The sequence below is a fragment of the Halictus rubicundus genome, chromosome 1, assembly GCF_050948215.1.
Source record: "Halictus rubicundus isolate RS-2024b chromosome 1, iyHalRubi1_principal, whole genome shotgun sequence".
In the NCBI taxonomy this organism is placed as follows: domain Eukaryota; kingdom Metazoa; phylum Arthropoda; class Insecta; order Hymenoptera; family Halictidae; genus Halictus; species Halictus rubicundus.
Window position 1 is genome coordinate 30,433,959 of NC_135149.1, and position 26,688 is coordinate 30,460,646.

General features: G+C 40.2%; 4 protein-coding genes across 7 annotated transcripts in view; 1 reads left to right on the plus strand and 3 right to left on the minus strand.

Annotated features, from left to right (window-relative positions):
• Positions 1-26,688, minus strand: part of LOC143360731 (inward rectifier potassium channel irk-1) — a 190,468-nt gene that overhangs the window by 94,621 nt on the left and 69,159 nt on the right. For 2 of the 3 annotated variants that reach the window (XM_076799855.1, XM_076799848.1), the window contains exon 1: positions 6,353-7,044. The exons of the other annotated variant lie outside the window; for it this stretch is intronic. In XM_076799855.1, coding sequence (XP_076655970.1) covers positions 6,353-6,636 — 284 coding nt within the window. In that variant the 5' untranslated portion in view covers positions 6,637-7,044. Of the gene's footprint in view, positions 1-6,352; positions 7,045-26,688 lie in introns of those variants that run through there. 3 annotated transcript variants of the gene reach the window in all.
• Positions 174-25,865, plus strand: LOC143360938 (coiled-coil domain-containing protein 137). Its single transcript, XM_076800145.1, has 5 exons — positions 174-306; positions 17,022-17,152; positions 17,221-17,854; positions 17,925-18,126; positions 25,847-25,865. Exons 2-4 carry the CDS (start codon positions 17,076-17,078, stop codon positions 18,123-18,125), a joined length of 912 nt encoding a protein of 303 aa, XP_076656260.1. The 5' UTR covers positions 174-306; positions 17,022-17,075; the 3' UTR covers position 18,126; positions 25,847-25,865.
• LOC143361059 (oxidoreductase-like domain-containing protein 1) lies at positions 15,950-18,720 on the minus strand. Of its 2 annotated transcripts, none has more exons than XM_076800328.1 (2): positions 18,585-18,720; positions 15,950-16,430 (listed from the first exon to the last, which is right to left on the minus strand). In XM_076800328.1, exon 2 carries the CDS (start codon positions 16,394-16,396, stop codon positions 16,049-16,051), a length of 348 nt encoding a protein of 115 aa, XP_076656443.1. In that variant the 5' UTR covers positions 16,397-16,430; positions 18,585-18,720; the 3' UTR covers positions 15,950-16,048. The 2 variants fall into 2 exon arrangements, with proteins under 2 accessions (XP_076656443.1, XP_076656437.1); XM_076800322.1 differs by lacking the exon at positions 18,585-18,720 and adding an exon at positions 16,565-16,740.
• Positions 18,243-19,500, minus strand: Borcs5 (BLOC-1 related complex subunit 5). The gene is made up of 2 exons (XM_076800157.1): positions 19,164-19,500; positions 18,243-19,090 (listed from the first exon to the last, which is right to left on the minus strand). The coding sequence occupies exons 1-2, from the start codon at positions 19,475-19,477 to the stop codon at positions 18,595-18,597; spliced, it is 810 nt and encodes a 269-aa protein (XP_076656272.1). The 5' UTR covers positions 19,478-19,500; the 3' UTR covers positions 18,243-18,594.

Genomic DNA, 26,688 nt, shown 5'->3' on the forward strand with positions numbered 1-26,688 from the left:
GGCACCGAGACCGGCTCCGGCTAGATTCGTCGACGCGGATAGAGATGGAGCCGCGATGACAACCCACCGCGGCCCGAGCGGGCTTGCTCAGGTGAGACACTTGCCAGTTTGCGTCCCGATACACGCGATGATCATGAGGAAAATCGGGTATCCGATGAGCCGCGCGGGTAAATGCTCGAACTCGTGCGAGAAGTGGAATCGGTTTTGTGCGTTAGATGATCGTTTCCGGCAACAGGTTCTTCAATGATCGTTGATGGTGTTCCGAGTAACAACCCTCTGCAAAGGGACATCCGTACGACCGTGAAGGTCAGTTAGACTAACCGCCCGCGGTATAATGACCATGACCGGCATAAAAAACCTACCATAGTTTAGAGTAGCCAAAAATCCGAATAAACCTCAGCCGACGATCACACGTTGACCTGCGAACCGTTAGCGTACCGAAATTTATAGTTTTATAGCCGTAGCCGCCTCTAACCAAATGTACCTTCCACTCCCACTCCTCCTAATTTTCCACCACTTCCAACACCTTCGAAAACGCATCCTTCAACCAATCATAGACGACTTCCTAAGACCACATCCGAGCTTTCTTTATTCCATAATATTGTAACAAGATCAGAACTGTGTAAAACCTGGAACTGTTTCAAACACCGAGCTGTTTCGAGTTACCAAAAGCAAGCCAAGTCTCGCATCTACCAATAAAGACCAGTTCTCCGGAGTTTGACTATACAAATCATTCGCCGTCAACCTTTACCCAGTCGCGATCCGATTTCTCACAAGTCCGGGATCGACGCGACACCACAGATGGTATGATTAAGGATTTTGTTGATCATGTGTAACTGCGAGAAATCGTCCTGCGTGCCTTCGTTCGGGACGCACGGTGAGCGAATTTCGTTTAACCAGGTAACTGCGGAGTTTAACCCTTTGCACTCGAAGCGATTTTAATTTTAAATATTTCTTACGAAAATTGAATATTTCGAATATTTCTCCTGAAAATTTTCTTCGCGTAATATCAGGTTAGAAAAATGAAAAGAAAATTAAATGATTTTCTTTTTCTTTGTAAGAAAATTAAACTACTAAACTACTTCATTTCCTGAAAATTTTGTTCGCGTAATATCAGGTTAGAAAAATGAAAAGAAAATTAAATGATTTTCCTTTTCTTTGTGAGAAAATTAAACTACTAAACTATTTTATTTCCTGAAAATTTTCTTCGCGTAATATCAGATTAGAAAAATAAAAATAAAATTAAATGATTTTCTTTTTCTTTGTAAGAAAATTTTCAGGAAATAAAGTGAAATTACTCGTTAATTATCAGGTTTAGGGCTAATGAAGGTCAATACTTTTTTTACTCAGAATTCGACAGTCTTCCATATTTTGGTATAAAAAATATAGTATTTCATATAAAAAAACAAAGTCGACCTTCAAATCTCCGAAACACTTCCACCTGTAAAAAAAATAAATACACTAAATTGTGTACCCCTTCAGACCATGCAACTTCTGTATACAAAACTTTTTCGTGCAACGCATCCTTTGGAAGTTATATATGTTATGTGCAAGTTGCGTGGACCACCATGTATATTTTTTCATGCTATGCATACGAAAATGGTGCAATTTACTCGTACAGTACTGAAATGTTTAGTAATTTATTAAATACAAACAAATTTAATAATGTAAGAAATATTTTGAATAATGACACAGGAATTTTTAATGGCGCCTTACAGTCGCCATTCGAGTGCTAGGGGTTGATTTTAAAAATCGCGCACGGCGCGGAATTAAAATCGAGCAATGACGAATATACACGTCGAACGCAGGCCTAATGCCGCTATTATAAATTTTACGAAAAAAGTAAAAACAAAATGATAAAGAATTAGATTTTTATTCGATAAGAAATGAACAATTCATTAACGTTAACCGCACCGCAATAGAGTTTTGAATTGACGTGTATACAGGGTGTTTCACCTAAGTCGAGCATCTATAATATCTCGCTTGTTTTTTTATGATAGAACAAAATTTCAGAGGAAAACACTAGTTGATATAGAGAGGCAAATATTATGATAGGCAAAAAAATTTGTTCGAGGTTATATTTTTTCAGATTTCAAGGTAATCGAAGTGTTTTTTAAACGGAACGATATATTTTTATTATCGCTGTACGATAGCCGAGGTCAAGACGAATCCAACGACCTGCAATATTATGACCTTCACTTGTATAACTTTGTTAATAGTGGACCATACGACTTGGATTTTTTTAAAGAAGTTAGCACAATTGGTTTGCTACATAAAGTGAAAAGCAATGGCGGCCATAGTAAATACTAAATTTGTAATATCTATACATTTTCAATTTTAAATTGTTTTCTTTACACGCGCGTTAAAACGAATTTCGCGCGAAAGGTTTTGTTTGTAAACATGTAATAATAAATATATTTATAATCTTCAGTTTCAGTTTCACTTTCAGTTCAGCAAAATCCTTATTTTCGTACGAATTTCGCTCACTGTAGAGCTTCTAGCACTGCTTAGATCATTTGAGATTTTATCAGTTAGAGTATTTAATCTTAATAGAGTATACTTCAACCCCTAACTGATGGTTCCTTCAGACCCCTTGAATTCTTTTTACAATTTTTCCATCGAACGCGTCTCATTGCAAGTCTCCTTTCAACCCCTAATTAATTCATAAAGTTCCTAGAGGTCCCCCGAATCATTTTAAAATTTTCCTCTCGACCCTTTTCAAAATCTCGAAAATTCAAGAGTCTGCAGTCAAGCAGTGTTTAAAATTTTTGCGTCGGTACGTGGAAAATTCAGTTTTCCGAGGGGAAGCGAAAACGCAGCTGACTCGCGGCGGGAACCCCTGGGTCCGCTCGCATCGGCGCGTCTTCCGCAATTAGGCGAATCTATTCTGGTCGCGAAAAGCGAGGATTTCTGCCGATCGCGGCAGGGAAACAGGAACGGCCGGTCGCTATTTCGGCGGGGTCGCGGCCCGAGTATTGTGATCCAGTTTTCAACGGCGTCGGTATTTCCGACGGCGGCGCCGTGTGGCGAGAATCTCGCGGCGCCATTGACGGAGTTATGGCGATGCTCCGCACGCGGATACACCTGGCCGTCGTCTGAATGGGCTCTTTGCGGAACACTCGACAGACCAGCTTTGTATGTTTGCGTCCGGCCTTATGACGTTCGTCGCTAACAACGGTTTTTATTCGTTTCGTCGAAGCAACTTGCAAACTGACAAGATAAAGAATCTACAAAATAGATACAGAGAAACGATTCTTGCAACGCTTACTTCAGCGCTCGTTTTTTCACTAATTACCCGAATATTTTAGCATTAAATAGTGTGCGAACGTCTGCGCAGTATAAACATATTATACTCCTTTACAATTTATTTCTCTGTGAAAGATTCTTCTGTGCAGAAGAACGATTCTTCAATTACGGACACGATGAACGATTTTCATTAACTTTTCAGTTTCATTCAGTGTTGCTCAAAAGCCCGAGCTTTTGACAGCAACCGCAGGGAATTGCAAAACAAACGAAATAAGATCGCCTGGAGAACAGACTCCTTTCGTCCGAAAAATAAATACGCAAGACCGGACTATCACCGAATACCGGAAGTACTCACAAGCTATGAATCCATCCGAAAATATTCATCGGGACAGTTTAAAAGATCTCGAAGAAGATTCCCCGGAGTTCCGACCAGGAAACGCGGTAACACTGACACTCGTTCCCCGAAGGTCCTCAGTTTTACTATTCCCATTGTCACTCAGAAAAACGAACAATTTGCAATAAATATGAAACGAGATAACGGACCTGCATAAAATGTGTTATCAGTGATTCGTCTCGCTTTGAAATTAACTTCCTCAAAACACGTTTTTATTTTTAAAAAATAACGCTGAAAATTAGTCCGAGCTCATCATTGTTTCACAGTGAATCGTTGGCATGTCTCTAACATACTTAAGATTTCGTTGATCCTGTTATCGCGAACGAAGTGTAGCACAGTGGTCTAAAATGCGAAATTTAGTGACATTTTGATATAACTTCTAAAGTATTAAAGATATTCAAGTGATATTTGGGGTGTAGAATATTAACAAGTAATCTTTTTCAATGGTGCATAATGTACCACACTTTTTGTTTATTTAACACTAGTTTTACGGAGCACTGAAAGTGAGTATTTTACATTACTTTATAAAAATAAAAAGAATGTGTCTGTTCAAGTTTTTAGCCATGTTTAATATAATACATACCCAAAGAAATAAATTTGTTGAGTAATCCCACGTAGATGGATCTTCACAATCTCAATAACGGTAAATTAAAAATATTAGAACCCGTCATTTTGATGGGTACCGTAAACCTAGTGTTAATACCTTTTTTTGATACTTTTTTAAGTATATTTCCAAATTTAACAACTTTTCAAAACACAGTCAGCTCAGTAAATATATTATTCCTCTAAATTTTTGGAAAATCGCTCTTTAAATAAAATTTGGTTTAGTGCCTAAAGTGTTTTTTAGTCGTCAAAGAGTCCGGACGAAGTACCAGAGAACCTATTAAACAATAATAACGCGTGATATTGGACGAGATGGGAAATAATTCTTGCACGGTTATATAGAAGAAAGTATGTTGAAAAGACTCCATTTTGTAAAATTCTGTGATCTCATATGATACAGAAGATATTCCTTGCGAAGTCTTAAGAATTTTGAAAATTTTCTACATTGCATTTGGCGTAACATGTTTAATACGTTATAAACAGTAATTTTTAATCGACAATGGTAATTTACAGCTTAAAGATAAACCTTTCATTTAAAAAAAAATTGGAAGTAAAATATTAAAAAGGATCGTCAGGTCATCTCAAAGAAGAAAAGCAATTTTTTTTATGAGGAAGGCTGTCTTCAAAACTTCCAACTTTGACCGTTTATTACAGTAATGGTATTTACTAAATTTTATTAATTTAATCGTTTTCAAGGTTGATGGATATTCAGAAAGCAATAAGCACGGGACAAATAATTTTTTGTCAAAATGTCCCTAAATTTCGCGGTTTTAGACCAGTGTGCGTAGGGGGAAGATATTAGGTTGGCAAGAAAGTAATTTCGGTTTTCACTAATAGATGGCTTTATGTTTTGTTTGATTGACTTCTGTTAACGTTACATTTGTTTTCTTTCTGACATTTCATAACTGCATCTTTTAGGTTACTTTCGAAGCAAATTACACGTAATTTTGATTAAAATTGTTAGTTCCGTGTCAATTTGAACATGGAGTGCAAAAACGAACATTATAGGCACGTATTGCTTTTTTATTTCCGTAGAGGTAAAAAAGCTGCCGAGGCTCGCAAAGATACATGTGAAGTTTATGGTGTGGATTGCTTAACAGAACGCACGTGCCAGAATTGGTTTAAAAAATTCCGTTCTGGAAATTTCTCACTTGAAGACGACCAACGTTCCGGTCGACCATCTGAAGTTGACGATGACCAAATGAAAGCCGTTATCGAATCGGATCGTCATATAACTGTCCGAGAGATTGCAGACAGGTTAAATGTCTCGCATACAACTGTAGAATATCGTTTAAAAAGTCTCGGAATCGTTAAGAAGCTCGATATTTGGGTTCCACGCGAATTGAAAGAAATTCACTTCACGCAACGCATCCACATATGCGATATGCATCTCGAACGAAATGAAATCGACCATTTTCCGAAGCGAATCATCACTGGTGATGAGAAATGGGTTGTTTGCAATAACACAACTCGAAAACGATCATGGTCCAAGCGCGATGAATCAGCCCAAACCACGCCGAAAGCTGAATTGCACCAAAAGAAGATCATGTTGTCAGTTTGGTGGGATTACAAAGGTATTGTGTATTTTGAGCTTCTCCCAAGGAACCAAACCATCAATTCAGATGTTTATCGTCGACAACTAACAAAAGTGGATGTAGCAATCAAAGAAAAACGGCTAGAATTGGCAAATCGCAAAGGAATCGTGTTTCACCATGATAACGCTAGGCCACACACATCTTTGGTAACACGTGAAAAGTTATTGGAGCTTGTTTGGGAAGTCACGTCGCATCCACCATATAGCCCTGACATTGCACCATCAGATTATCATTTATTCCGAAGTTTACAAAACTCTTTGAATGGTAAAACTTTCGCTAATGATGATAGTCTGAAATCGCACTGGGATCAGTTTTTCATCGAAAAGGATCAGAAGTTTTATGAGCGCGGAATTATGAAGCTACCAGAAAGATGGCGAAAGATCATAGAACAAGATGGAAAATATTTTATTGATTAAAGTTCATTGCTTTGATAAAAAAAACTGGATTTAATTTCACCTAAAAATACCGAAATTACTTTCTCGCCAACCTAATAGAAATAAAGATGTATAGGCACCTGCTTAACAAAGGGCCGGTCTCTCCCTTGAAGCTGACCCTGCTGAACGTCCTCCTTTGGAAGCTGCTAAGAATACCTCGCCTCTGTTTCTCCGGGTTGGCTCTTCCGTTCTCGTCGGCGGAGTCCTCGCTCAGTTTGGCTGCAACCACGGCCGCAGGAACCGTCGAGTTAACGAGTAGCTCGTTCAATGGCGGAACGCTGTTGCCGGTAGCGATCGACGTCGAATGCTCGTCCGAATCCACGTTGGTTCCTTCCCTGTGAGACCCTTTTTCGGTCATGAGCATTTCGTTGAACGATGTTCCCGGTTCCTCCGACCCGTTGTCCCTTCCCCCCGCCTTTATTCCTATTTATAGCTTTCGGCCGCGGTGAACTTCAGCAAAGACTACCGAACGTTGCACGAAGAAAAGTTTCTCTCTGTTTCCGTCCGTTCCTGGTGGACCATCGGGGACCGGCACTCGTGTCCACTCGCTCGGGAAACTCGCAAACAATTCAATTACACGCGTGGCGAGCACGCTTTCGCGGGCCGGAGGCTTCCTCGAGCGGCCCGAAAGCCTATAAATCCAGCAATAGTCTCAGCCAAGGTTTACACGGCTTAACGCACCCGCGTTTCCCGACGCGGCTTTCGCGTAGACGTCAGTCGAATTTACGATTTGCCACGGACGCCACTTACCGACCGTTCCCTCGCGATCCCACGGATTTAGCTCTTCGCGCCCCGAGCCTTTTGTTCGGAAAAACGGCCTCCGACTTCGCCGGGAATCGCGTTTTCCCTCGGTCCCTTTTCCCGTCAGAAGAATTTTCCGAGTTCGGGAAGATTGATACGGAAGACGCCGGGATGGTTTAAAGGATAATTAAACGCCCCCCCAGTTTGCAATGCAAAGCGGACGCGTTGAAATTGAACGGAGCGTTCCAGGTTCCACGGCCACGTCCCCGTCCACCGCACACACCGCCACACACCGTGCGATTTCGCCGGCAAACGCACATTCTATCGTTTATTCTCGGCCCGTTCCGTCATCGTTATCAATTTTCCACGAGGCCCGCGCGAACGGCGACCGATATTTCCGCGGTTGCTCTTAGACGCGGACGAGACTCGCATCGGAAACGGTCGCCGCGACTTCCTGCGACCGCCCACTTCCTCGACGAATGTGCTTCTTTCTCGGTTATCGATGCTTTGATAAGCTGCGCTTCCTCGAGTCCTTTGTCAATTTTTGCGGTAAATAGAGAACCCTGAAAGCTCCGGGAAGATATTTGTTCCCGTTTGATTCTTAGCGATAGCCTCCCTTGATCCTCAGATACGAGATTGATGAACCTTGCTGTCTTTATTGGAATTGGAAAAAGCACCCCTTAGAATTACACAGCACTAGTATTGTTCTCGGTTGAAGGAAGAACGTTCTAGATCTTCTTGTTTTGCACGTTCCACGGTTTTTCTGTTCCCTCGAAGTCCTCGATTGTCGGGACCGTCGATTAATCAAGCGATGGTAAAGGAGCACGATGAACCTCCTTCTCCTGTTTAAACTAGTATGCACTTGTGTTTGACAACTTTCACAAAATTAGTACATAATCTTGGAATTTTTCTTTCCTTTAAATATTCTTTCTGAATTTGCCTTTCAAAATTATTCAATTCTCAGTCAATATTCTTCTTGAATTTTCCTTTCAAAATTATTTAATTCTCGGTTAATATTCTTTCTGAATTATCCTTTCAAAATTATTTAATTCTCAGTGAATAATCTTTCTGAATTTTCCTTTCAAAATTATTTAATTCTCGGTCAATATTCCTCTTGAATTTTCCTTTCAAAATTATTTAATTCTCGGTCAATATTCCTCTTGAATTTTCCTTTCAAAATTATTTAATTCTCAGTGAATATTCTTTCTGAATTTTCCTTTCAAAATTATTCAATTCTCAGTCAATATTCTTCTTGAATTTTCCTTTCAAAATTATTTAATTCTCGGTCAATATTCCTCTTGAATTTTCCTTTCAAAATTATTTAATCCTCGGTCAATATTCCTCTTGAATTTTCCTTTCAAAATTATTTAATTCTCAGTGAATATTCTTTCTGAATTTTCCTTTCAAAATTATTCAATTCTCAGTCAATATTCTTCCTGAATTTTCCTTTCAAAATTATTTAATTATCAGTGAATGTTCTTTCTAAATTTTCCTTTCACAATTATTTAATTCTTAGTGAATATTGTTTTCGAATTTTCCTTTAAAAATTCTTTAATTCTCAGTGAATATTGTTTCTAAATTTTCCTTTCACAATTATTTAATTCTCAGTGAATATTGTTTCTGAATTTTCCTTTCACAATTATTTAATTCTTAGTGAATATTCTTTCTGAATTTTCCTTTCAAAATTATTTAATTCTCAGTGAATATTGTTTCTGAATTTTCCTTTCAAAATTATTTAATTCTCAGTGAATATTCTTTCTGAATTTTCCTTTCAAAATTATTTAATTCTCAGTGATTATTCTTTCTAAATTTTTCTTTCACAATTATTTAATTCTTAGTGAATATTCTTTCTGAATTTTCCTTTCAAAATTATTTAATTCTCGGTTAATATTCTTTCTGAATTTTCCTTTCAAAATTATTTAATTCTCAGTGAATAATCTTTCTGAATTTTCCTTTCAAAATTATTTAATTTTCAGTGAATATTCTTTCTGAATTTTCCTTTCAAAATTATTCAATTCTCAGTCAATATTCTTCCTGAATTTTCCTTTCAAAATTATTTAATTATCAGTGAATGTTCTTTCTAAATTTTCCTTTCACAATTATTTAATTCTTAGTGAATATTGTTTCTGAATTTTCCTTTCACAATTCTTTAATTCTCAGTGAATATTGTTTCTGAATTCTCCTTTCAAAATTATTTAATTTTCAGTGAATATTCTTTCTGAATTTTCCTTTCAAAATTATTTAATTCTCAGTGATTATTCTTTCTAAATTTTTCTTTCACAATTATTTAATTCTTAGTGAATATTCTTTCTGAATTTTCCTTTCAAAATTATTTAATTCTCGGTTAATATTCTTTCTGAATTATCCTTTCAAAATTATTTAATTCTCAGTGAATAATCTTTCTGAATTTTCCTTTCAAAATTCTTTAATTATCAGTGAATATTGTTTCTGAATTTTCCTTTCAAAATTATTTAATTCTCAGTGAATATTCTTTCTAAATTATTTAATTCTCAGTCTCTTTTGAAACCTACCTACCTACTCACCATCTACGTTTTGCTCGCTTTTAGAAATCCTCGAATCCGACGATTTTCATTGAGATTTTCATTGAGATCGTCTTTGAACTTTGTGTCCTTGCAAATATCCTTTCTAAATCATGTCCCTCTACCTTCTCGAGCACTCTGCTTCCCCGACGATCTTTTCGATCTTCTCAGTCTATTCTAGTAAACCTAAAAAAATGATCTACCTTCTCGAGCACTCTGCTTCTCCGTCGATCCTTCAGGATCTTCTCAGTCCATTCCACTAAATCTAGAAAAACAATTCCTCTAATCTTGTTGTTTTAAATATTGTCTGCTCGTGCTTCCCGATTTTTGCGGTACCGCCGAGCGCTTGGTAACAAAACAAGAAGCTGAAACTTCGTGTCCCAATGCGCGACAATGTTAAAAGATCTATTCTAAAATCCCAGACAACACGTCTCGATCACTAAAATTTCGAACGGATCTTCTCAAACTCGCAGAAACGATCCCTTGCACCGACGCTCCGCACAGTTCGCGTGACAAAACAAAAGAATTCCCGGAGGATCTGTTGAAGAACAGATCGCACGATTCACTTCCTCAACACCTAGATCGTTCTCGATCGCGTCTTCCTGTCTTCCCGTCGCTGATCAACGTCTTCGCGAGCGTCGCGGTCAGCGTCGACACGATCGCGTATCGTCCGATTCCGAATCCCGTGGCTTCCGCAAGCGTATCGCGAACGTATCGCGAGCGTATCGCGCGCAACTCGCTCGTGCTCGCGGTCACCATTCATAATTCACAAGCGGCAAATGCGCGCGTCCTTTCCGTTCCCGCAGGGCCGTCGCACGATCGCTATGGATCACGATCCATCCGAGAGCCAGCGCGTTGTCGCGTCGCGTCGCGCCGCGTCGCGCCGCGCCGCGCCGTTGTTGCATAAGAATTCCACGTCGGGTGTCACGTTTCTGGTGTTCCGGCCCGTGGCGCCGGTCGATCACGATCGCGATCGAGACACACGCACACTCTATATATATATTCCCGGCGACCGGCACGGCGTGGATCCCGGGCGACGGATCTAGGCAGGATCGGTGCTGGATCCCGTAGCACTCCTCGATCCAACACGGCTTCGAAAGCCGGCGAAAACCCGCTCGGAACCTGTCAACGGGAGAACCACTTCTGAGATTGCGTGCGCCGCGGCATAAGCGAAAATAAGCCACGCACACGGTCGCGCACGCACACGCACACACGCGCCACCAACGCGATTGTGATCCGGAGAAATTAACAGCTCGACTTTTAGGTGTTGTACTAATAATCCTGCACACATTAATCCTCTGCTCTTCGTTCCTCTTACGATCCTTCAACCGGTTAACCCAGTGTTATTTAAATTTTCGAACAACTCTAGACCTTTTGTTAATGCTTTTAACAACAGACAAGAACGCATTAGCATACACGATCATACATATCGCCAGATTCCCCTTTCAATCGTTGCGCAATTTCTGCAATAGCATTTCTGGCATTTTTATATTCTTTGTTGATGCTTTTAACAACAGACAAGAACGCATTAGCATACACGATCATGTATATCGCCAGAACAACTCTAGACCTTTAATCTCAATTCTTAAACTCTATTAACACATTGACCCGTATGTGGGTGACGGAATTATTTGTCCAGGTTTTAAAATGAATTTTTACGTTAATATATTGCACCGATTAGGATCTGTGAAACACAACAAACTTGGAGGACTGCTCAATATCACACATTTAATTGTTCTCAATTTTTATTTCATTAAATGAGTTACTTTGATTTCATGGAATTTTTTAGGTTTCTAGTTTGGCAGTCAAAGCGTTAACTGTGGAGTTTAATTTGAAAAATCCCTCACGGGCGCCGAATTAAAATCAAGCAATCAGGAATGTATACGTCGAACGCAGGCGAAATGCCGCTATTATATATTTTACGAGAACAGTGAAACAAAATCAGAAAAAATTACGTTTTTATGCGAGAAGAAATTAACAATTCATTAACGTTAACCGCGCCGCAATAGAGTTTCGGATTGACGTGTGTACACGTCGAACGCGCTTAACTGGTTAAAACAGATCTGGACGGAGATCTCCAGCAAAATCTAGATCCAGACTTTCACAGAATTTATCTGAATGTTTGACCGAGCCCTTCGAAATCACGGATTCCAGATTTCTTCTTTTGCTATTCGTAAAGTTATAAAAATATTTTCTTGCGAAATTTTTAAGTTAAATCTGATTAAGTTCGACCCTGTTATTGGTATAAAGGAATATACGTAGCTCTTGTTTAGGGCTCGGTCGTTCTAGTATCAGCGCAAATGTAGAAGTGAGAAAAGTATAAATTTTCTTTTTCTAAGAACGAAGAACAAAAGCAGTAACGAAGGAGTTGTAATCGTTGTGGGTGCAAAGAAAATCGTGGAGTCAATAGGATGTCTGATCAATGCAGTCCTATTCTACTGTCCCAAAACTGTCGCCTGCACATTGATGTGTTACACCCCTGGTGGCCGAAAGGAATAACATTTATGCTCTAAAAAAAAATTTGAATGTAAATATAGAGATAATTTTAAAGCATTAAAACTTGTCAAAAATACGTCTAGAACACCATACGACAATTACAGTATTAAAGAATCTAAAAGATGAACGAAAATAAATTTAATTGAACCCGTAGCACTCGAATGGTGACTGTGAGGCAGCCCTAAAAATTGCTGTATTATTATTCAAAATATGTTTCGCATCGTTAAATTTGTTTGTATTTAATAAATTACGAAACATTTCAATGCTGTACATGAAACATGAAAACAAATATACAGAAGGGAAATATTCTAGCTCGGAAGAAATGTTTCCTTTTGGAATTAAAATAGCTTCGAGTGCAAAGGGTTAAATAAAATAATAAAGAAAATAAAATAAATTTCCGAATATTTCATCCAAAGCCAGTGTTCTTTAGCTACGCCTCGCGAGCAATACTGTCATCGTCAACACGCGTCGCTATCAGAACGCTGCCATTCAACAGCTTCGCGAATCCTAATAGCGTGTCAAACGAACAGTGTGATTAAACAAACTATTGAATAAACAATTGTTGTTTTACGATTATTTTCGTGCAGGCTCCGGCGACACAGCGCGCACGATCGCGAGAGCGTATGGAAAGGTGGGCGCGCGCGAGTCCACTGAGTCCTCTGTGTGCGGAAAAAACGCTCGTCAACATACTGACACGAGCGTTTCTGACGGTGTTATCAATCGGTGTGCGCACAGACGTTCCCGTGCACGATGTGTGGGTGAACGGTCGCGGTGACTTGACATGTGGGCAGGGGCAAAGATAAGATTATGTGGGCCCGCGACGAAGTTGAACGCGTTTTTCGACGAGCGCCGCTTTTTTCCCGCTGACACACTTCTGTTGTGTACGAACGTCATTCGATATCTATACAGTAGCTCACGCTATACTAGACGCGCGTAACAATCGCGTTCAGTTGTTAACGCAGTCAACAATGTTGCGGAGCGAGGTGCGTTGTATACCGACTTCGTTCCACTCGAACATTCCGAAACCTTTCGAAACGGTTTCACAAAATTTATAAGTTGCAAACATGCTAAATTGTAATTTTTGTAAAAGCCAGTTCGAATGGTATTTGCATTACCTTGAATAAAATCAACGTTGGTCCCAAAGAAGTAGGCTTAAGACGGAATTTGGATCCAACTATGGCCGCCATGAGGGTCATAGATTGCGGATCTTGATGCAATGTAAAAATTGTGTGCATCGAGTTGCACACAAACTAAATAGGAAATTATTTCTCGTTCTAATGATCCTAATAATTAGACTGCGGGTTTTATGCATTCATGACAAAAATGGGTAACCGCAATTTACGGCAGTGGACATATTAAAAAAATTCAAAGATGTCAGCGTAGTGGTTTCAACTTAATACAATAATTCAAAGTAGGAATAAATTTTTATTCCGCTCCTGCGTCTTGCAATCGATGCATTTTTTTATTTTGCATGAGGATCCGCAGTCTACTAATAATTTATCAATATTCTTCAGTTCTTTTAATCTTTCTACTGTGTCGAACTTCATCCGCCCATTTTATGCGTTTGTGACAAAAATGGATAAATTCAATTTAAAGCAGTGGACAGTTTAGAAGAGTTTAGCAATATTAATTTATTAGTAACAGCTTGTTAAAGTCAATATAGCAGGAAAAGAATTTCTATTTGGTCCTTGTTTCTTGCAATCGATGCAAACAATTTTTATTTTAAAGATCCGCAGAATGCTAATAATATATCAATTTTCTTAAATTCTTTTAACCTTTCTACTGTCTCGAATTTCATCCGCCCATTTTATGCGTTTATAAGAAAAATGGATAAGCCCAATTTAAAGCAGTGGACAGTTTAAAAGAAGTTAGGAATATTATTAATTTATTAGTATCAGCTAGTTAAAGTCAATAAAGCAGGAAAAGAATTTCTATTTGGTCCTTGTTTCTTGCAATCGATGCAAACAATTTTTATTTTAAAGGTCCGCAGAATACTAATAATATATCAATTTTCTTAAATTCTTTTAACCTTTCTACTGTCTCGAATTTCATCCGCCCATTTTATGCGTTTATAAGAAAAATGGACAAGCCCAATTTAAAGCAGTGGACAGTTTAAAAGAAGTTAGGAATATTATTAATTTATTAGTATCAGCTAGTTAAAGTCAATAAAGCAGGAAAAGAATTTCTATTTGGTCCTTGTTTCTTGCAATCGACGCAAACAATTTTTATTTTAAAGATCTTCAGTCTAGTGATAAGATATAGTTCATCGATGCAATTAGAGATTTCACATTTTCTCCATATTTTCCATTGCCGCTTTATTTTCGTGCCGAGTTCCGCTCTATCTTATGAACAAAGTACTCGTTAACGAAATACACTTCTCCCAGGATTTTTCTCCTTAACGAGTGGACAGAACATACGGCGCTTATCGCTGATGTCATTGCGCGAGTCCCGACGCAATAGTACGGTCTAGTGATCGAAGCGTATGTTTTTCGATATTATTTTTAGAGCTCGCACGCGAAAGGAAGCGGAAGACCCTCGAAGAGCTGAAAATTTCGGAAATCCTCGACCCGGCGACGAGGCGACAACGTTTATTTGACATTTCTCCGTGCACACGCACGCGGGATCGCTCCCTTTCTCTTTTGTCGTTCTCTCTTTTATCGTCTCTCTCTTTCCCACACTCTCTCTCTCTCTCTCTCTCTCTCTCTCTCTCTCTCTCTCTCTCTCTCTCTCTCTCTCTCTCTCTCTCTTTCTGCCCGCTGATTTTTCCGGCGATTTATGTGTCACTGGCAGCATAAATAGAGAAACGAGCGGAACGAACGCCTCCTCGATCGCCAACACGTCGGTACGTGTCACACATTCTCCCGACTGGCGTAAGAGGCACGAGTGCCCTTATACATATGCATGTGAATGTAAATAAGCGAGCGAGCGGCGCAAAACGTGCGCAAAAATACGCGCAGACGCTTCGATTATCGCAGAGCGTGCTTATGGGGTCGTGGATCCCGATAACAGATCCCTTGCACTCGATTTGATCGGTGTCAAAGGGCACCAGAGAATATAGAAATTTGGCAGTTTGGAGATCTCGCGCTTTCGTTTCCGGTTTCCGGGTCAACGATGCCCCGATCTGCTGAAAGCGTGGAGGAATGTTTGTTCTTTGGTGAAATCAAGGCTCCTTTGAAATATCTTTATTATCGCGTACGGTTTCGCTGGTGTAATTGCTTCGTGCATTCCACTTTATAATTTCCATCCGGTTGTATAACTGAAATCAACGAGCATCTTTTTAGCTTTTAATTGAACTGGAAACCGGCTGCCGTGTCCCAGAATCTCGAATTACGAGAAACTGCGAAAAATCGAATCTACTGTTACATATCCTCGAGCAGGTACTAAATTCGCTTGTTTCGTCGTTTTTGTTTTAATTAACCAGGTAAACAGCGTTGAAACGGTACGAAGTAGCTCGGGTCTCCGCCAGATGACGCACCCTCACCTGCGAACCGAGGATTCCCCAAAGTCCCCAGTTTCTAGGGAGAAATTGTCTACAAAAATAATTTAAATGAACCAAAAGATAAATTAGCAATTGATCGACCAAAACCAACCTCTATTTGAACATTCAGAATAGACTTTGTAATCGTTTCTACGACTACTAAAAATACATCTGACTCAATTGCGGATAATACGCGCTGCAAGATCTATTTTAAGCCGCATCGACTATAACATTTTTCTCGGTAATCTCATTAAAATAATGCACTAAAAACGTCACCCGTAAAGTGGGTACCATCAATCAAAAAGTCCGTGTCTGCATCAGACTGCGATCTATGCAGTCTGCGTGAAAAACATGGCGGCTTTTCCGGTGCGTTCGAATTGCACAGCGATTGGACGTGTTTCAAGAATTGCGGACAAGGTAGCTCAAATGAAAACATTGGGTAATTTTTAATTCGGTACTGTACAAAACTCGATTACATCTATATTATTGTACATATATACATTTTGCGCAACTAAAGTGACCTAATCTTTCAGAATATTTCTGCATCTTAGTTCCATCATGAGGAAAGCTTTCATGTTTGGATCTTCTATCTTCTCCAGGATCAATTTCTGTATGTTAACATCGCTATCTTTGAGTTTGGCGCTCAATTTTTCTGCATACTGAATCCACACGCAATTGATGCAGCCAGACATGCAACAATTCGTTGGCTCTGTAAACTCGTTAATCGAAGAGGCTTCTTCGGCTTCCTTTTTCTTCGTTGCCTTCTCGTCGGATGTCTCTCGAACATTGTCGAGACATCTTCTACACGTGGAGTAGATTTGTCGACACTTGCATGATTGATTTTTACCAATCAACCGAACCGAGTTCATCGTTGCTTCCGTTGCACTTTGCGGATGCGACTAACTGCGAAAATAAAAAACGATACGCACGTGATTAGGAAAATTGGATTTTATTCTATGGTTCGCGTTCCCGCCGTGTTGCGGATCTTTTGAACAAATTCATAACGATTAACAAAACGATAGGATTCGTCCTCTAACCTCCTTGATCACTGCAATTTTGCAACAAACATTTCCAGATGTCTCCACTTGCAAGGTGTTTAACTGTCGCATATATTTACGTTTTACTATTATTACCAGTATACTCTTCCTTATCACAATATCCTTTTCCTTATTTTTCATTTAATTGAAATTGTTCTATACGCTTGATAGTAATTCCGTTAAAAAATGTTGTGTTTGTCGTTGACGAAAGGCAATCTTTTTAAACTTGACTTACCGAGTTCAATTTTCGCGCGCCTTTGAGCGCCGAGGAAAGGGCGGGAAAATTTAAGGAGTATAAATTCTTGTATTACAAAATGCTTGATAATTTAAAGTGAGGGATTAATTATTTATGAAATTGTAAGACCGTTAAATGTTACGTGTAGAGGTGGTTGCATGCGATTGATTTTGAATTGAAGTGAAAGCGCGCCATTCTGAACGCGATCGTTTCTACTTGTAGCAGACGACATTGTGAGCCACGTGAGAGCCGCGCACTGTTGTTTATCAGCGGGAAATGGGTCGGAAAATTCCTGGGAAGAAGCACCGGGGTGTGAAGGATCCTCTCAAACAACACGCAAAACGACAGGCAGAGTGAGTTGCACAACAATTCGATATTGTTTACGCGTTATTTACATAGATTTCGACGTTGCGCGTTATAGGTTAGAAACGAAGATAAACGCGCCACCGAAGGATGTGGACGAGCAAGCGGTACCGAAAAGTTTGAACAGAGTGATAAAGTTGAAAGAGGCAGTCAAGTCGGGCAAGATAACGAAAATAAAAAGGAAAAGGAAGAAGAAGAGTGCACTGATAACCGTAGGCGATGACGCCCCGAAGAGTTTGCACCCGAAATCGAAACCGGACAAGGTTGTTCCCATTTTTAAACAGAGGTCTGGCGAAAGTGAGTACCAATTTTTACACAGAGTCAACAGCGACACTCACAACTTCATCAACGAGACCGCGTTTGAGAAGAAATATGGAGTCCAAGTGAACAGGGACCCGGAAACGGGGAACATCGAGGGACTTTCGAAATGCGAGATGACGGAGTTAGATAAAATTGAGTTACTAAGGGCGAAGCATAAAAATATTAAGAAGAAGAAGAAGAAAGGTGTGCCTGAGATTAGGATGACAAAGAGCCAGAAAAAGAGGGAGAAGTTGAAGTTGAAGAAGGAGAAGAAGGAAGAGGAGAATATGAAGGACTTCAAGGACGTCAAGGACCAAGTGAAGTTCGGTGAAGTTGCTCATGAACCGCCACAAATAAAGACTAGACCCAAGACAGCTGATCCCACCACTAAGGTTGGTATTTTTCAAATTTTATCTTCTCTTCTTCTACAGAAATGAAAAGATATTTGTTTTCTTGTTACAGCCTGGCAAGAAGGATCTTCTGCTGCATTCCTTGCTGAAGAATAACGAAAAACCAAACAAGGCCTCTAAGCAGGCAATAGACAGGACAGGCAAGCTTAGGAATCTACCGATTGGAGAAAGGAGACAGTTGGAGAAAGATCAGAACGACGTAATAGAAGCGTACAGAAGGCTAAAAGCGCAGAGATCTACTGGAGTCGTCTAGGGTATGTACATCACGATGTTGCATTTGTATAGATTGTTTACCTGCGATGAGCAGGATATTACAGATGATTCTATTGTATCAAATTAAATGTTTTTTTTTTAAATAAAATGTACGATATTTTAATCATAGGAAATTGTATGTATTTTTGAAATTAAACATTGTATTCTTCTTTTTTTTTCTTTTTTTACTATACAATCGATAGGATTAACATGAAAATAGACATATATATATATATATATTTATATATATTTATATATAGAGTAGGTTTTTATAGAAGAGCTTTCTGTGCAAGATGCGTGTAGGTACTAGAAGTCTCAGGGTAAGGATTGTTAATACAGACTTGTACCGAACAGGAAAAGAAAACACACTAAAAGAAGAACTCTAACAGGTAGATCCGAATCATGTTAGCACCAGTGCAATGTACTTCCGGATATAGTGTAGCTTCTACCTCTTTGATACCTTTGACAATTTATCCGGTAGTCCATACAAACGGTTCCAGTCTCTCTTCTATGGGTAGAAGATTGTTCAATATCTCTAGGCTCTCCAGGGTTTGATTCAGGAGAGAATGACACTTGGTTAACTGCTTGCTAAGCTCGTGTACTTTGTTCAGTTGCTCGGCAAACTTGGCGAACTTCTTTTGCCTCTCTGTCGCCAGATTGAAGATCTTGGTCACCTCTGGTTCTATGTTGATGCACAAAGTAGCTTGTTCGCCAGCGATCATTTGAGCATTGGTGTTGAGGTGATGTTGATAGCGTGCGCACAGGTTAAACAGACCGATCGGATCCAGCCTCTCCAGTACTTCCGGGTCTCTGACGCCTGGAGGCAGATTCAGGGTACCTCGCATGATCGGTAGGAACATGGGGATGCTTTGTAACTTGACCAGGTCAGGATCCTTGTCAGCCGTAGGGTCTGCGGCAGCCGGTTTCACTACTACTATGTTGTGGATTTTATCGGAGGTAGATTTCCTGAAACAAGTCGCTTTTATGAAAACTTTACTCTATCCAATAAATGATTCCAACACTTCAGAGAACTCATTACCTGTAACTGCTAGAACCTAAGCTATTCTTACGTCTAGATATATCCTGTGCACCCAAACTTTTGCCTCTGTACAACTGTGATTGTTTGTTAGTCATCTTCGGCGAGTCCCCAATAGGTCTGTTCACCGTGTAAGATATATACGGTAGATCAGAATCCGAACAAATGCTGGCGCCAGGGCTGATGCATCTCGGAGGAGTGTCCTCGGGTACCCTCTCGCGACTCGGAACACTTTTACCCCGCCTTAGGGGAGCGTTTCTGGTTCTACCGGAGCCAGCATTTTGCGCGCCACCTTGAGAGCTTTGTTCCGATCCCATGCTGACTGACTCTGTACTCCAGATAAGTTCACAAAGCTCTGATCAAAGTGTACGACTCCTTCAACAGTTCATGATAATCTTTGGAGCAGACATTAGCATACTACATATATATATATACGTATATATTATAATGCCATTGAAAGTTTCGTCCGGTTGTTCTGCCATTAATCTTCTAAACGTTGCATAATAAGTAAAGTCGTAAGAATAATCGTCATGTGAGATATAAGGCCATTCGATGCTCCTTCGCGTGTAACGTTCTAAACAAGGGCTCGCTCCAGTCGTTCATGTTTGATCATTATTGCGATTCACAACGATCGATTAGATCTTAGAGCTTTCTCCTGTCGTTCTGCATCGTGGCGCACTCGCGTGGACCGCGTTGTCAGAGACGACGCCGCTCGAGTTGCAGAAACCGTATCGGCTCGCGCGATAACGGCACTCCACGAAATTCGTTTCCCGTTCCTCTGTTGTCAAAAAGTCATTTCCCTTTTCTGCCGTCGACTGTTGCCGATTTGCTAGAGTGGATTCGCGTGTCGCGATTGTCAACGACGGGAACACCATCTGAGAACCGGCCTGCGAAACTGCAACCCGGGATTCCCAGTTTTCGCTCGATAACACGTTCTGCGCAGATCTGGAAAATTACTCGCAATTTTCTTCCTCGCCCCCCAAAAAAATACGGAATTTTTCATACCCATCGCGTCCGTGGACGTCCAAAATTAATTTCGGTAGCCTACGTATAAACATTCTGTTAGATTTTTATTTTTTATTTTTGCAATTCAAAACGATTCCAAACGTAAGAAATGAGTTTCTGGTCTCGTTTTGGTTATTGTGAATTTAGAACAATTTCCACGAGGGTCTTTGTATTCGAATAGCGATTTTTTTGAATATGACAAAACAGCCGCTTATAAGTATACGTCAGACGGTTCATTATCCCCGGAGATACATAAATTGCCGGTCCGATGGCACTGCACGCCGTTGATTTTATCAGCATGATTTTCGTCTTTCCAACATGCGAGGTCTGAGCCCCTGATAACAGTCTAGCCTCGTGCAGCCATGTTGTTGGTTAGATAATCGATGCTTTTTCCGAGTATTTTTATCGGAACGATAACGGTGTCCTTCCTCTTTCAATTACAGCGTTCATTAGCCTTTTTTTCAGTATTATTGATGCTATGAATATTAATATAACTGCGTACTTCTACCGTTTTCACAGATAATTGCTCAAGATTATTGTGATCTTCAAACAAGTCGAAAAGTATTCGAGCTAAAACATTCATGGAACAAACAATTCTGTTTCAAGGTCTCGTTTAGCTAAGTATACCCAAAATTCATCGCTACAAGCATGGTGGAGCGCATTTCTCTGGTGCGATGCGTTTTACATCCACTTTTGGGCTTTATCCGGGCCTCTCACAGTTGCCTAACTTCGCGGGACGATGTCAACGTTAAATCTGCATCATTTCAAGCGATGACGCACATCGTTAAGTATTCATCTTTACCCATCTGGACCGGAAGGTTCTTGTGCAATAGCGCTTGCGAGTCGTCAGACGCCATTTCCTGGAATCTCCGAGGCACAGTACATTTATCAGGATCACTCATGCTCGCGAATGTTTTTTTTTACACACTTGCCTGGAAGAGATCGTAATCCCTCACAAATCTTCCAGATGTGCTCTCTTTATTTACTAGAAATATTTATTAAAATGACGAGCTCCTATACAGGGTGAGTCACCTAACGTTTGCACCTCAAATATCTTTGTTGTTTCTAAAGATACGTAAAATATGGTAAGGACAAAGTTGAATGGTACAATGGGGCTGACACGATGCCGAAAAAAAATTATGTTTTTATGTCAAACGTTAGGTGACTCACCCTGTATAATCTCTTACTTACTTACTCTTACAAAAATGAGCTGGAGGAAATCTATCTCGTTCCTATTGCGTACAGTGGGCGTGGCTTGCTCCGAGTAGGCGTGGTTTGCCCCGGTGGGCGTGGTCTCGTGGCTCCGCTCACTCTGTTAGGGGCCATATCAATCTTTCCCCACGTTTGATCCAACTAATTTTGCTCGGACAAAGGTCCCCGGCATTTTCGCTAATAATCGACCCGCAACTCCACTTAATTAGTGATCCCGAGCGGCCGTCGCAAGGAGAAATCGAACGGTATTTGACGGCGCCCGACGGGTTTCCAAATCGTTTTCGGACCGTCTTCCAAGTCAATTAAGGCCGATTAGCATACGCGTTAATTATCGACGGTGGATCGAAACGGTTCCGCTCTTTTTTCCGAACTTTCCACTGGCCGGGAACATATCCGATCTTCTCTCTGCTTTCCACTTTCGACGGGTCTCGCGTGAGCATGTTCGGGCGTCGGAAGCGCGATTTAGAAAGCGGACGCTTAGCGAAAAGCAGACCGGTTGATCTGCATGGAGAACGAGCGTATCGACGAGTCGTCACCCGATTCGAAATAATTATCGCGCTCGCGAAATTTTCAATCTCGACGCCGCACAGTGATCCAATTTGGACAAAATCGGATTCAAAATCAAGGAACTTTCGATAGGAATGAGGTAGAGCGATGAAATTTTTTTAAAATTAAAGCTGAAACTTTGTAGAATATGGGAAAAATAGGGAGATTATTACCATCCAATCATTTCAACGAAAAAATGACTTCATTAGTTTTTGTCAGAAAAATCTATTTTTTGCAAAATTCTGAGGTCGTAGACAAATTTTGAGACCAGATTTGAAATCAGCGTGAAAAAATCTATGGGAAATGATGTATAGCATGTTTAAAAAAAAATTTTTCCGCGCGTGGTATTGGAAAAACTAACATTTTCTTGAATTGTGCGCGTTTAACGAATTTTCTCGAGGTTAAAAAACGTTCGTACCACAATCTCTCTATTTTTCCCATATTCTACAAAGTTGCAGCTTTCATTTAAAAAACATTTCATCGCTCTACGTCGTTCCTATCGAGAGTTCCTTGATTTTGAATCCGATTTTGTCCAAATTGCCCACTGTGGCCGCCGCGGAGCACAGCGCTCGACACACTCGCCCGTCCCGTTGCATCCTCCCGTGTTTTTTAACGAGCACTCGTCGCAACAACTTTCTAACGCATCGACGTATCCGCGCATTATCTTCACGGGCTGATGGATAACGATAGAAAATCGTCACAGCGCAGCGTTCCTTATCAACGCGGCACGAACTCGAAACGATCGATCATCGTTCGATAAATACGAGCCCCGTAGCCACAATTTGGCTTGTGATTTTTTAACCGGTGTCAGAGGTCATTGCTCATCTTTTCGACCTCCCGTTTATTCGAAACATCCTACTTTTATAGTAATTGATTTCAATGGTTTCTTATTCTCACTGCAAGAAAGCGGAAGGTTTCATTCCACTGTTTAGGAATTTTTTGCAGCCGAACGGCTAGGGTGAGATTTTTAAAAATTTGTTTATGTTTGGACTGCGCTTTGAAGAGTATGTGCAAAAATTTTCAGCTTAAAATATTCATTTTTGGAGATGATACGACGATTTTATTGGGAGGCTTCTGTTGCTCAACGAACTAACCATGGCCCTCTAGAAAACGATTTTTATTTAGTTAATAACTAAACAACGGAAAATTCGATTGAAAAGGGACTTTATTCTGAGATATAGGGTCTCATTTAGAACCTGTATGCAAAGTTTGAGGTTAATTCGTCGAGGCATTGTTCAAGTTTTCAGGGCCCCCGGAACTAATCACGGATCTTCGGAAAACGACTCGTATTTAATTAATAACTAAACAACGGAAAATTCGATTGAAAAGGGACTTTATTCTGAGATATAGGGTCTCATTTAGAACCTGTATGCAAAGTTTGAGGTTAATTCATCGAGGCATTGTTCAAGTTTTCAGGGCCCCCAGAACTTACCACAGCTCTTCAGAAAACGACTCGTATTTAATTAATAACTAAACAACGGAAAATTCGATTGAAAAGGGACTTTATTCTGAGATATAGGGTCTCATTTAGAACCTGTATGCAAAGTTTGAGGTTAATTCGTCGAGGCATTGTTCAAGTTTTCAGGGCCCCCGAAACTAATCACGGATCTTCGGAAAACGACTCTTATTTAATTAATAACTAAACAACGGAAAATTCGATTGAAAAGGGACTTTATTCTGAGATATAGGGTCTCATTTAGAATCTGTATGCAAAGTTTGAGGTTAATTCATCGAGGCATTGTTCAAGTTTTCAGGGCCCCCGTCCGAAAAAATATCTCAGATAAAAATGCATTCGTAGCATTCCTTCCTATATATGAAGCTAGAAATTGCTGAGTAATAATTGCACAGCAGCAAACATGATGAATTGTTAGAATAGTTGGAGGACTATCAGATGTTATGTGGAAAGAAATCGAAAGCTGTAACAGAGGGACGCGAAACACGGGGCAAAGGGCGTTAATAAGAGCAGCGAAGTAAATGGAATATGCATGCACGAGTCGCTGATGTCTCTTGCAGTCTGGTTCGCACAGATTCCAATATTCCCCTCGGCTGCTCCACCCTCACGGTTATGACCGGACAGAACTAGCCTGAATTCTCGAAAATTCCCTACCGCTCTTCGTCCTGTTTTTTAATCTCCGCACGGGCCGGCAAAAAGAAACACTAGGCTGGTATTTTTCTCATAGCTGCATGATACCCTTGTGAATAATTCAGCGCGGAATTTTGGACCGCTCCGACGAAATTTCCCTAAACTACCGCGCGGAATTGTTCGTTTTCACTGGGTCGCAGTACATAAAATTGCAATTCTTCGCGAACAATATGCAGGCCGGCCTAATAATTTCCGAGTTACGCGTTCGCTGAAAAATTGTTTCGAAATTGTTGCCTCCCTTATTGGCAATTTTGTTCCTCCGACTGCAGCGAAGCATTCTTTGTCGCGGAGTTCGAAACAACGTCATATTTACAATCCAACAAAATAGTTTCAGGAAAAAGAAATTGCCGAATGAATGTCGAAGAATTTTCTAGCACCGGAAAAAATCGTTTTCCGTCCAGAGAACGTTTCCGGCACGGTACGTGAAGACTTTATCGTGGTGGTTCTTCGGACTTCTTGCGAAAAAATTAATTCCTGAAGGTCCCCTCTTCAGGAGAGCGCTGCGAAAACAAGGAAAAAGTCTTCCCGGTGCTCTCACGGTCAGTTTATTCAGTTGTTTAAACTTCGGTTTCGAGCTCGCGGCGCGTGCATTCTTCTCCGGCGCGCGGGGGGCGGGGCCCTTTCGAAAACATTGTCGTCGGAGGAAATTTCATCCAAACGTAAATCTCGTTTTTCCCTCGGGTGGCCTCTGCGCGGCTCGTTGTGCGGTTAAACACCGCGTGTGCCGCAGCGGGGACGCAAATTGGACGTTTCAACAACGTCGGGAACACTGCCTGCAGTTTTTCCAGCCCCGAAACCGGTGGTTTTCAACAATTACGGCAATTCGACTAACCCGCGGCCCGCGATAACTAATTTTCCCGCGTTTAGAATCAGTGCTGTTCTCGAACCCTTTTCCAAACCTATTTTTCAGCTACCAGGGTCAATCGACCAATTATTCAGCGGAGTTGAAAATTTTTACGAATTTGGTGCTACTTCATGCTAAGCCAACTTTGCAATTTTTTTACTATGAAACTAAAAGATATTTTACCATCGGACTTTTCTGTACGTATTCACGCATGTTTCAACAGTGTCCACAAATTTTTTGACGACGAAAAAATGGAAATTGAGATTGCTGTAAACGATTATCTACGTTCGTACAAAAGAATCCGATCTGTTTGTGAGCAGTTTTACTTGGCTGTCACAAATAATCAATTTTAGAGGATACAATGATCAATATTGAAAAAAAATTGACTTCATTATTAGAGTCCATATTTTTTAAGAAGGTTCAAGAGAAATCAAGTTTTTACAACAACCCCTTTAAGGGAAAAGCAACCGAAAAGTCCTTTATAGAAACGCTATACCCTTTCTACGTCCACATATTTTTAAGAAGAACATTGTATAAAATTTTATTTGCAAAAATGTAATCCTCCTCCGTCTCTCTTTTTTTCTGGAACGTTTTATCCTCCTCGGATGAAGAATGTTACCGCGTGAAAAATGGTCGGATTAATTCGTGAATTTTTATGTAGGAGAATAAATAGTAGGTTACATTAAAATCGGCGCGTGTCACTTGCCGATTCTAGTATAAAACGCGCAGCCAGAACACTGTTCTAGCGTATGAGATATAGGATTCAATTATTCACGGGACGCTTCGGATTTTAATAGAACGGTCCGGGTCTCTCCTAGCTATTTTGCGCTCCGCTTAATGTTTAGACGATTTAGACCACGAGCGCGATTTTTCATCCGCGAAACTTGCGAGAGCGTCCCACTTAAACAAACCTTCAGCGATCTTTCTTATTTCCAGAATAAATCGAGCGGCCACAGTCTTTTTCTTCGGAGGAATTTTATCGGGTTATTGTGCAATGAATATTTTAGACTACTTTGTCTCGATGAGTCACTGGGAATTCGTGAAACTGCTCTTAATTATCGGCTTCGTAAAGTAAGAACGCTTATTTTCAACATTGCATTACTTTATTCGAGTGCTTTTCTTGCATGCACTCTTACGTTAATTTAATAGATAAAAGAACGTTTGCGTAATTTAAAAATATTATTGTCAAATATCATTAGAAATATTGTTCCAGTGCAAAGGGCTCGTTTCATTCGGTGTCTCCAAATTCGCCGATAAAAGCACTGTGCTTTCAGCCCCAGTGCAACGAAACGAAAATACTATTATACTATTAGGTTGGCAAGAAAGTAATTTCGGTTTTCACTAATAGATGGCTTTATGTTTTGTTTGATTGACTTCTGTTAACGTTGCATTTGTTTTCTTTCTGACATTTCACAACTGCATCTTTTAGGTTACTTTTGAAGCAAATTACACGTAATTTTGATTAAAAATGTTAGTTCCGTGTCAATTTGAACATGGAGTGCAAAAACGAACATTATAGGCACATATTGCTTTTTTATTTCCGTAGAGGTAAAAAAGCTGCCGAGGCTCGCAAAGATACATGTGAAGTTTATGGTGTGGATTGCTTAACAGAACGCACGTGCCAGAATTGGTTTAAAAAATTCCGTTCTGGAAATTTCTCACTTGAAGACGACCAACGATCTGGTCGACCATCTGAAGTTGATGATGACCAAATGAAAGCCATTATCGAATCGGATCGTCATATAACTGTCCGAGAGATTGCAGACGGGTTAAATGTC